Here is a 12161-nt window from a genome sequence, read left to right as displayed (position 1 = left end):
ATGTACTGGGGAGTTGCTGGGGTGTCGTCCGTCTCAAAGACCCTGGAAAAGGTGTCAGCCCTGGCATTCTTGGAGGCTGGTCTATAATGGAGGGTAAAATTGAACCAGCTGAAAAATAGTGACCAGCAGGCTTGGCAAGGATTCAACCATTGGGCTCGGTTGAGATATTCTAGGTTTTTGTGGTCGGTGAAGACCATGATGGAGTGCTGTGCGCCCTCAAGCTATTGTCACCATTCCTCAAACGCAAGTAGCTCCTTATCCCCGAGGCTGTAATTGCTTTTGGCCAGTGTAAACTTCTGTGAGAAGTACGAGCAGGGCAACAGGGTGCCCTTTTCAGAGTGCTGGGATGTCAGAGGCGTCCACTTCTACCACGAATGGACATGAGGGCTCTGGGTGTCTGAGACATGTATCATGTAAGGAAGGCATTCTTCAATCTGTTGAAGGCCGCAATTGCCTCAAGTGGCCATTGTTTGGAATTGGTCGCTTTCCTGGTAAGAGCGGTGAGGGCGCCACCAGGCAGGAGTACTGGGGAATAAATTTCCTGTAAAAATTAGCGAAGCCCAGGAAGCGTTGTAATGCGCAAAGTCCAGAAGGTTAGGGCCAATCCCGGATACTGGCGACTTTCGCCAGGTCCATATGGAACCCTGTGGTTGAGACGATAAACCCCAAAAAGGGAAAGGACTCCCGTTCGAAGAGGCACTTCTCCAATTTAGCAAACAGCTTGTGTTTGTGCAGGTGTTGAAGGATGTGCCTGACCTATTGGCAATGGGATGGTAGATCCTTGGAGTATATCAGCACGTCATGCAAATAGACAATGATGCTAGAGTGAAGCATGTCTCAAAAGACCTCATTGATGAGGTTTTGGAAAACCGCTGGGGCATTGCATAGGCCAAAAGACATTACCAGGTACTCATAGTGGCCGTCTTGGATGTTGAAGGCAGTTTTCCACTAATCACCAGGCTTGATACATATGAGATTGTAGGCCCTTTGGAGGTCCAACTTTGTTAACAATTTAGTCCCCTACAGACAGTCTAGCAATTCCGGGATAAGTGGAAGTGGAAGTGGATACTTGTCCCTGTGGGTGATGGCATTTAATCCATGATAGTCGATACAGGGCCTCAGGGTACCATTCTTCTTCACCACGAAGAAGAAGCCGGTACCAGCAGGCGAGTTGGAGGGCCTGGGTTTCAGGTAGTGATAGGGGGTATACTCGTCTCCGTGGAGGCGTGGAATCCAGAAGGAAGTCTATGGCAGAGTCGAATGGACGATGCTCAGGGAGTGGCTCAGCCTTCTCCTTAGAGAACACGTCCACAAAATCTGCGTATTGTGGGGGCAGGGCGAGTGTTATGGTGGCTAGAAGAAGCCTGGGGCGAGGCACTTCATGGAGGCAGGAAGTGCAGCAATAGGTTCCCCAGGAGGCTAGCTGCAAGGTCTGCCAGTTGATACGGATTAAGGGGGGAGTGCTTCTGGAGCCAGGGAAGGCCTAGGACCACCGGGTGTATGGCCTTCTCCAGGATGAAAAAGGAGATCTACTCCTCATGGAGAATCCTAGTGCATAGCTTCACTGAGGTGGTCACTTGGGTAATCCATCCCAGCAGGGGATCCCCTTGGATGGAGAAAATCACCAGAGGTGGTTCCTGGGCAATACGGAGAGACCCAGTTGCCTGTCCAAATCCGATAGGATAAAGTTCCCTCCAGCTTTGGAGTCGATTAATGCCTGAGTGGAGAAGGTACCCTTGGAATGGGTAATAGTCATGGGAGCGGTGCATTGGGGAGCAGGATTAGTGTAGCCTAGGGTCATCTCCCCAGTGATGTCTAGGCTCTGGAGTTTCCTGTCCTCTCAGGACATTGTGCCAGCATGTGCCTCTTGCCAGCGCAATAGAGGCTCAAGCCTAGGGTCTGCTGCCATTGCTTCTCTTTTGGGGTAAGATGACTTTGGCTGAGTTTCATAGGCTCCTCCCCTCGAGCTGGGCAGGTTTGGTCAGCGGGGATGGAGCCAAAGACCAGGAGAAAGATAGTGCCAGAGGAACTTAAAGCTTAAAGCTCCGGAAGGCATTGTTAGCGACAGTGATCAATACGTGCAGTGATGTCGATGGCCACTTCGGTAACTCCCGAGTGGCCAGTTCATCTTTGATCCTCGGGGACAGGCCTTCCATAAAAATGATCCTCGGGGACAGGCCTTCCATAAAAAGGCTATCCTCATGCCACCCCAATTCAGAGGCTAGGGTACGGAACTCCACAGCGTACTCTGCAAGAGGGCATGAGCCTTGATGGAGAAGGTTGGAGGCGGCTGTCGCCCTGGTTCATCGAATACCTGTTTTAAGGTCCGCACGAAGCAGGGAAGATCCAGAAGCAGAGGGTCTCCATGCTCCCACAAGGGGGAGGCCCAGGCCAGGGCTTTGCAGTCCAGGAGCGACAAGATGAAGGTGATCTTGATCTGATCACTGGCAAATTGGACTGGCTGTAGAGAAAAATACATGAAGCAGTAGTTTAGAACCCATGGCACTGCCTCGGGTCTCCAGCATAGCGAGGGGGTGCTGGAAGGTGGAGGGCCGCTGCGGAAATAGGTATGTCACTAGAGCAGGTGGAGGAGCACTGGGCACTGGAGTAGTGGTCTAGGCAGTTTGCCAAGCATTCCACTGTAGCGGCTAGCACATCTAGGTCCTGTTGTTGCTGCTGGAGCCTCTGAGCCAATCCGGCGATTGTCTGGAGGCCGCTCAGGTCCGCCGGGTCCATGGCCTCAGCAACCTGTTAGGGATGTGGACCCTTGAGCCGAGACAAGGTTGGTGCTACCTCCAGGAGAGGGCCCCTGCTTCTCCTCGTCATCGGGAGGCCGGACAGAGAAGACCCAACTGGAACTTCACCTTTACCAGCCCTCGTTCCCCGCAGGTTGAGCCCTTGGGTACTGAGGCTGGCAGGACTTAGGTGGGGAACTCTCAAGGCATGGGACCAGAAGAAGAGGCTGAAGTGGAGTCAGGCAGGCAGAAGTCAAGGCAGGCAGCAGGCAGATGGAACCAGGAACAAGCCAGAGGTCGGAACGGGCAGCGAAGAGGCATAGACGGAGAAGCAGGCTGGAGGTCAGGGCAGGCAGAGGTCAGGCAGGTGGAAATCAGGCAGAGTCAGGCAGGCATTGTCAATACCAGGAGGTCAATCCAGAGGGACAGGGAGCAGGAAGGCAAGGCATAGGATTCAAGGAGAAAGGCAGCAACGCTGGATCAGGAATCAAGGCAGGAACGCAGGATCAGAAATCCAGGCAGGAATGCTGGATCAGGAATCAACGCAGAACTCGCACTCTAAACAGAGCAGGACCAGTTGCTGAGGCAAAGTGCTAGAGCCAGGGCAGGGTATATATATACCCACCCTGCCTGATGTCATCTTCACGGGCCGAGGGGAACTTTCCCGCCGCGGGCCCTTTAAATCTAGAGTGATGGCGCACGCGAGCACGCCTAGTGAATCAGACACGGAGGTCGGAGCGGCGGTGTCCCGGGTCGCAAGGGCAGGGCACTGTAGCGGTGGTCGGCGTCAGAGGAGAGCCGGGCTTGGTTGCCTCCTGGCGGAGGTAAGGGAACCCGGCCTTGGCAGATCCTAACATATTCATCATTTTGCTTGTGATAAAAAAAAAAAAAGGTGTGTGGTTAGAATAACTTTCCTGATACTGCATCATGTGATACTATTATTATACTGCATGTTATTTTCACATCACACACTGAGTCCCCTCTTACAGTGCTATAAAATGTTCAAATATTAGTGAACCTCCAGAGAGGCTCGCTCTCTCTCTCTCCCGCAAACTGGCATTTGCGATAAACATCATTTTGGCTGATAACGCAGGCATAACGCACAGAAAAAAGTTATGGTTATTTCCGGTGTTAAAGCCTGTGGTAACATGCATTAGTTTATCGCACGCCACAGTAACTAACCCTCATTTCCATTTATTCCATCCAAACTCCTCCCACTCAAAAACTAATTTTAAATTTACATATGCATTTGGGATAGGTAAACAAAAAAGGAATAGATGCCAAAACGTCTTTTTCAATTCTTTATTGTAGTGGAGACGTCTTTAAAACAATAGCCCGACTCAGGCTGAGTTTCGCCGTTCTCACAACGGCTGCCTCAGGGGCTCTTATTCATTTAAACTCAAGATGATCAAATGGGTTGCGAGATTATATTTCAATGTAATTTGAAAAAGATCCGCGAATGGAACCATATCTTATTTCTTATAAAAGAAAACTTGATCATGTAGACTCCATATGTCTAATGGCGCCTTACGTTCCACCTCAGATGTACAGTCTCCACTTGTGATACAGTATTTATTGCATGCGTTATATCGTTATCACTGGCATTTGGGCCCTAACACCAGCGATAATGCTCTAATGCATTTTGATAAATGACCCTGCTAAACTGCTGAATTTGATCAAGCAGGTCCTTGATATCAGTTGATTGAAATACCTGTAAAATTTTGCTCAATTCACTAACATTGGGCCTTATTATTTCTAACAACAGTTGGTTGATACTCACATTTAGGTCAATTTCAACCATGATTTTAAAATCTGATTCTTTGCAGACATTACTTGTTCATAAACTCTTGCCTTTGCTTCAGATTTGACAACTCCCTTGAAAAGCAAAGCATGTAAAATATATTATTGATTAATGAAATCTGGATAGAATTGTAGTTTTCAAACTGGAAGAATGAACAATTATAAATATTTGGTATTTCACATTGCTTTCCTAGAGGGTTATTCTCCATCAAGGCTACAAGTTGTACAACCTCTGCAAGTAGCAGAGGAAATTCAGAGATGATCTTTGTGCAGTTGGAATGCTCACGGTTGCATATCTGCATCATCTCAAAGATCAGAAGGTGGCATTATTTGCAACATGTTGAAATGTTTCTTTTTCTTCCTCAGGTACATGTTTAGAAGATAGTGTGGATACAGAGGACAGAGTATTGCTATCAGAGCTGCTTAGATTCTGTAGGCTTGGTCGATAAAGAAATGGCAACGTTTCAGCAGCAGTGTTTTTCAGCAGATTAAACTGAAAAGGGGGCAGCTGGCAGCTATTAAAATAGGGACTCAGGATTATAAGAAAACTTTGTAGATGATTGTCTGAAATAAGGAAGCGGAATAATTGTTGCAGATAAGCTTCAGAGGGGAATGACACTTCAGTGGCGGCATTCAAACTGATTGATTGAAGAGATCGAGAGCATTAAAACAGTTGATACAACTTTTTCAGGATTATGATTAGATGTAAGAAGAAATTGAAGAGTTTTCCTTAATTTGGTATATTCTGGCTGATTCAAAACTTGAAACATCTTCTTCAGTGTTGTACAGAAGATGAAGGAGAGTTCTCTCACTCCAGAATTTATGGAAATCCAGTTAGCAATCAGAGTTTCCAGCTCCACAATTGCCTCCCTCCATTCGGGAGGGAAAAACTGCTGATGGAGATACATGTCCAGAGCTGAAGTTCTGGGAAATAGCCTTCAGCGCAGCTGCCAAAGTCATTATGAAGTTCTTATAGCTCATGTTCCAGTTGTCCTCCGATGCAGTTGGTTGGAAATTGCTGAGTAGCAGCAGATTGGGCTTCAGAGATGTTTCAGACACCGCCTGATCTGTGACATTAAGCAAATGTTTTAGTAATTTTGTTGAGATATTTTTTATTTATTGGTTCCCAGGGTACTAGTTTGGAATTTGCATTTTCAGCTCATTTCTGAGTAGCTCTTCAATACCACTTTGCCGAAATATGTTCCAGGTTTATTTTACAATTCTTAAAAAAATTAAGAAGTACTATCCCATTTTTTAAAACTGATATTCTGCCTTTTGAGGCACTTCAAAGTGGACTACATTCAGGCACAGCAGGTATTTCTCTATCTGCAGAGGGCTTACAATCTAAGGTGGGGGGGGGGGGGCATTTAATAAGTCATGGTATTTCTCCTGGAGGGGAAAATACTACAGGTGTTTAATATACTGCAGTATTCGGTACCACAGTGTAGTAAACCTCACGATATTTTCCTGGTAAAATATTGCCAGGAAAAATACCATGACTTTGCTGGCCCCAAAAGTAATATGTAATGGCAGCCCCATCGCCTGGGGCCACCAGCATGTTAAAGGGCCAGAGTGGCCCTTTAACATGTGTAAATCTCCCTTTTGGTCTTGTGAGACCCCCCTGTCCCAACCCCTACTGCATCTAGAGGTGTCCCAAAGGTACAAAACTAAAAAAAAACAAAACAAAATGAAAGTTGTGTGGTGATGGCCCCTCCCCCTTTCCCTACTCCACCTCTATGAGAAATTAGACCACCTCCTCCCCCAGCCTACAAAGACTCCCCCCGCCTCACAACCTGAAGCAATAGAAGATGAAGTGACTTACCCACGGTTTCAAGGGATGGGACCTGTAAAGTTATCTCTTTTTGAGGAAGTGTTTTCCAACTGTAGTAATTTCATAACACGTTGTACTACATTCCATTTGTATATACACACAGGTACGTGCTTATCTCCCTGTTCATGAAGTTTAGCCCAAAGTATAAGAATGCCTTCAAGGCTTGTTGTAATCCTAGGTAAAGAACTGCCCTTTTTCTGTTTTAATACTATGATGGAAAATGCTGTTTTAATCATTATTATGTGTAAGAAGCTATTACTATTTTGCTTCTAGTTGTGGATATATGAAAAATTAAGACAAGCAGGCTTTTCCACTTGTTCAAAGCAGCTGCATTGTCCAATTATTTCTTCTAATTTGTGTGTTTGCTTTGACACAATTTATTTATTTAAAAGATTTGTTGTCTGTATTCTACATGATATGTTCGAGGCGGATTGCAAATTGTATATTCACATAATGAAAGTTACATAAAAATAATAAAATAAAACTGAAGGGGCAAAATAATGGTACAGCAGAAACTGAACCTGCTCTATAAATAAAATGTAACAAAGTGGTTCAATTGGTGACACTGTCAGAGAAGGCTTGAGTAAACAGGTACATCTTTAATGCCTTCTTAAATTACTTAAGACACGATATTAGTTGAAGAGGTTCTGGGAGGGTAATGCAAACTCTGGCGCCCATAACTGAAAAGTCGCTGTCTCTGGCAATATCAAACTGCTTCTAAGCTATGGCACATTCCTTGATGACAAGTAACATGTTTTCTTGCATCTTGTTGGTCATAGCGTGATCAGAATTTTAGTCAAGGCCACAATTTACATTGTATTTTACAAGAAGAACTCAAAGGGCCATTGACCACTTCATATTTTTTCTTAACTATAGGGACACTACCCTAAATTCTGCACTGAATTATGCATTATAGAGTACATTGTAGGGAACTACACAAGTAAAATAGGAAGTTACATGGCTAGAATGGTTAAATGTACCTGCCAGCTAAAAGTACACACATACTTTCACAATGCACATCATTTTAACCACAATAAATACTTCCAGGGGTGAAAGAAAAAACTCTGCATGAAGGATATAACATAATATAATTTTGAAAAATGTATGTATAGTCAGCAACACATGTACATTACACTCCCATTGGAGACAAATTATATTACATGCATACTTTCTACTCGGATAACCACTCGATCTTCAAACACTAAGGGGGTCATTTTTCAAAGCGATCACACGCAAAAAGGAACTTTTTGCGTGCGATCACTAAAAAGGGGCAGCGTCAAGATCGGAAAAGGAGGAGTCGGTGTGGCACCGGGGCGGACGCCGCGAAGACAGAGTGGACGGCGAAAGGTAAGCTTCTGTATCGCTACCTATTTCGCGCCGAATAACTACACCTTTTATGGTGTAGTTATTCGGTGTGACGCCGGCAGCGATCGCACCGCGGAGGTGCGATCGCTACCGCCTACCACAGGACCGCCCCCCGCTTCGTCCCCCGCCCCCTGTACCATGCGATTCATGACGCTGCAGTACATTAGTAAATCTAGGCCTAAGACTGTAACTTTCAAACCGGTGCACAAGTGCACATGTTCGCGTATGCATGGCCCGCACCCAGGGATGCGGCTATTTTATAACTTGTGTGCATATATGCACGCATATTATAAAACAAACTGGCTGCATGCACATGTGTGCCAAGTTTTAAGCGTGTGCCTGCATGGGCTCACAAATGTCACTTCTACCATGTAAGTCAGGGATTTTAAAAGTGGTGTGCCCTGACGCCATTCCAAGTTTTACCAGTTTGTGTGCAGTTTGTCCAGTTAAGAATTAACTCCTCCAAGCACCCTGGTCTGATAGCCTTCACTCCCCCCAGTTAGCCCCGATCCTTAAAACCTCACATACCTAACGAATGTCGGTATACAAAACCTTCAAAATAAATAAATAAAATAAATATCTGCCGATTTTTATTTATTTTTTAACTTACAATTCATGTATAGCAGAAGTAAAGTTACGCGGCAGAGGGCCTCAGCACATGCTGGATCGCATAAGTATTTACGTGCACATCTCAGATTCATACCTCAAAATGCCCATGCCCTACGCAGACCACGCCCACACCCTGTCCCTTTTTGAAAACGTCTGAAATGTGCGCGCTCTGGGAGATATACACGCATCTCGGCAGCTTTTAAAATCCGCTCGGCTTGCGCGAGCCAGACATATATTTGCACATTCCCTAATTAATGCACATGTCATGCTTTTAAAATTCACCTTAAATTATGTTGGTGAGCTGAAAAGTATGAAACTTCCTCATTTCCAATTAGGCAGCTTTTGAAAATGTATCACTATATTTTCAAAATCAGACATCTTCATAAATACTTTCCTTTATTCTTCTATATCTACATATTTTATTTATCTTTCCTTTTGTACTTTAATTCCTTCCTTGGTGCATGAACATCTGATTAATGATGTTTCTGAGAGTGGGCGCCTATCACTTGGTTGAAACTATTCATGAAACCATTATTCCATATTCCCTAGTAAAGACAGACATTATTTATGCAAGCTTCTTCACCTCGACTTTGCCATTGGCTCATCTGTGAGGTTCTTCGTCAGCATCCCCAAACTTTGGTAAAAATGGCTCCAATTTATGGAGGAATTGCAGTCCACATTTGGAACAGAAATGTTAAATTCACCTGGAGTAAAACAAAATAATTTCATTAAGTGAGCTTGAATCAGATTATGAACTAAAAATTGCAGTGCCCTTTATGCAAAATAAAGGATTCCATAGTCTTCAACCGTACCAAGTGAGAACCAGAAGGAAGTCTGAGAAACTCCAATCACAGATATGAGTATGATTTTGAAATGTCAAAAGCATTCCAGTTTTACTTTTTCTAGTTAGTCATCCCCTTTTCTGTCCTGAATCAGTTGTAGGTACCCCTCATCCCTTCTATAGAATGAATTGCCTTAGTGAGGAATAATTACATTCCCTGGAATGGAGAATATATGGTGTTCTGCTAGTAGGTGACAGTGTACACCCTTGAAGGAAAGATTGGTCTAAGATTTTCCCTCGTGGGGCGGGAACTACACAAGCTAGCTCCTGTCTTTCCCTGAAAAGTAGGGGCTTTTCGGTTATTGAGCTATTCCTAAGATAGGAAAGAAGTTGTTAGAAGTTTCTGTTGCAGAGAGCAGATAGAAAGGAGTTGATCTTGGGGCTTCAAGGAAGAGAAGTCCTGTGAATGAGTAGAGGAAGCTATTCCTAAAGTCAGGATAATTCCCAATCCTAAATGAAAAGAGGAAGGTGTGGCCTAGTGTTTAAAGGACTGTAAAGGTAAATTAGGACTAGGGATGTGAATCGTTTTTCAACGATTAAAATTATCGTCCGATAATGTTAATATCATCTTAAATCGTTATAGAACACGATACAATAGAAATTCTAACGATTTATCGTTAAAAATCGTTAAATCGTGTTAGTGCGCACTAACGGGAGTTAGTGCGCACTAACTGAAAATGATACAAATAAACACTTTCCAGGTCACTGAAGGTCAGTTAGGAATGAATATTTGTTCCTATTGGCTGGCTGCCCTCTTATCTATTGATGTTACCAAGGTTACCACTGAGGTGATGGTTGGGGGGATGGGAAATGGAACTGGAAACTCACGAACACCAACAGAAAATGAAACAAAGTGTTCACACTTCCCAGGTCAGTAAAGGTCACTTAGGAATGAATATGTATTCCTATTGGCTGGCTGTGCTCTTATCTATTGATGTTACCAAGGTTAACACTGAGGTAATGGTTGGGGGGATGTGAAATGGAAACAGTTGGAAGCTTGACAAAAAAAGTAATGTGATGATCAGCACTCACGTGACTAGAACTTGTTTGTTTATTATTTTTGTTAGCAGGCACCTGAAATGCTAGTGCATGTTGAATTTGCCAATCACTCTGCATTTTAGAAAGGTGGTCCTGGCTGGAACTGTACACAGTTCAAATATATGTAATTGATTGTTGGTAAGTGCATTTTTTAAGTAGCCACACTGGCACCAGTATGTTTACTTTTCCTCCTACTTAACTCACTAGCTCAGCTTTGTAAGAAGGGCTTCTCTGCTTGTGTGTTGCTTTTGTTTGGTGTGAGGAGAGCAGAAACATCAGATCTTTATTCAATCTAATACAGTCATCTCTTACAGTGCCCTATCCCTATTAATACCAGGAGTGTTGTGATCTTCCTGCACACACAGTGCCCTAACCCTGGCACCAGGGGTGTTGTGATTTTCCTGCACACAGTGCCCTATCCCTGGCACCAGGGGTGTTGTGATCTTCCTGCACACAGTGCCCTATCCCTGGCACCAGGGGTGTTGTGATCTTCCTGCACACACAGTGCCCTAACCCTGGCACCAGGGGTGTTGTGATCTTCCTGCACACACAGTGCCCTAACCCTGGCACCAGGGGTGTTGTGATTTTCCTGCACACAGTGCCCTAACCCTGGCACCAGGGGTGTTGTGATCTTCCTGCACACAGTGCCCTAACCCTGGCACCAGGGGTGTTGTGATCTTCCTGCACACAGTGCCCTAACCCTATTAATACCAGGACTGTTGTGATCTTCCTGCACACAGTGCCCTAACCCTGGCACCAGGGGTGTTGTGATTTTCCTGCACACAGTGCCCTAACCCTGGCACCAGGGGTGTTGTGATCTTCCTGCACACAGTGCCCTAACCCTGGCACCAGGGGTGTTGTGATCTTCCTGCACACAGTGCCCTAACCCTATTAATACCAGGACTGTTGTGATCTTCCTGCACACAGTGCCCTAACCCTGGCACCAGGGGTGTTGTGATTTTCCTGCACACAGTACCCTATCCCTATTAATACCAGGGGTGTTGTGATCTTCCTGCACACACAGTGCCCTAACCCTGGCACCACGGGTGTTGTGATTTTCCTGCACACAGTGCCCTAAACCTGGCACCAGGGGTGTTGTGATCTTCCTGCACACAGTGCCCTATCCCTATTAATACCAGGAGTGTTGTGATCTTCCTGCACAGACAGTGCCCTCACCCTGGCACCAGGGGTGTTGTGATCTTCCTGCACACAGTGCCCTATCCCTATTAATACCAGGAGTGTTGTGATCTTCCTGCACACACAGTGCCCTAACCCTGGCACCAGGGGTGTTGTGATCTTCCTGCACACAGTGCCCTAACCCTGATACCAGTCTGAGACAGCTCCCTCCCTGCATTACTAGTGAGAGGCTGGCTTCACAGACAGGGGGGAGCTGCCTGACCCTCACTCCTGACTTCCCCCATGTCCCAGCTAGTGAATGGTGTGTGGGTGAGGGGGGGGGGGAGGATGGTGAAGTCTGAGACAGCTCCCTCCCTGCATTACTAGTGAGAGGCTGGCTTCACAGACAGGGGGGAGCTGCCTGACCCTCACTCCTCCGGGGTATTGTGATCTTCCTGCACACAGTGCCCTATCCCTGATACCAGGGGTGTTGTGATCTTCCTGCATGCAGTGCCCTATCCCTATTAATACCAGGAGTGTTGTGATCTTCCTGCACGCAGTGCCCTATCCCTAATACCAGGGGTGTTGTGATCTTCCTGTACACAGTGCCCTATTCCTGATACCAGGAGTGTTGTGATCTTCCTGCATGCAGTGCCCTATCCCTGATACCGGGATGTGTGCAAGAAGATCCCAACACCCCCGGTATCAGGAATAGGGCACTGTGTGCAGGAAGATCACAACACCCCTGGTATTAGGGATAGGGCACTGTGTGCAGGAAGATCACAACACTCCTGGTATTAATAGGGATAGGGCACTGTGTGCAGGA

The 12161-nt window shown here is 45.7% G+C and overlaps 1 protein-coding gene across 1 annotated transcript in view; it reads right to left on the bottom strand.

Moving 5' to 3' along the window:
- ABCA12 (ATP binding cassette subfamily A member 12) overlaps positions 1 to 12161 on the bottom strand; it is a 615834-nt gene that overhangs the window by 410487 nt on the left and 193186 nt on the right. Inside the window, exon 7 of the mRNA XM_029607914.1 lies at positions 8924 to 9044. Within this exon, the coding sequence (XP_029463774.1) occupies positions 8924 to 9044 (121 nt within the window). The remainder of the gene's footprint in view (positions 1 to 8923; positions 9045 to 12161) is intronic.

This window comes from Rhinatrema bivittatum, chromosome 6 (assembly GCF_901001135.1).
Source record: "Rhinatrema bivittatum chromosome 6, aRhiBiv1.1, whole genome shotgun sequence".
NCBI classification, from domain to species: domain Eukaryota; kingdom Metazoa; phylum Chordata; class Amphibia; order Gymnophiona; family Rhinatrematidae; genus Rhinatrema; species Rhinatrema bivittatum.
This window is presented reverse-complemented; position numbering and strand designations above follow the sequence as displayed.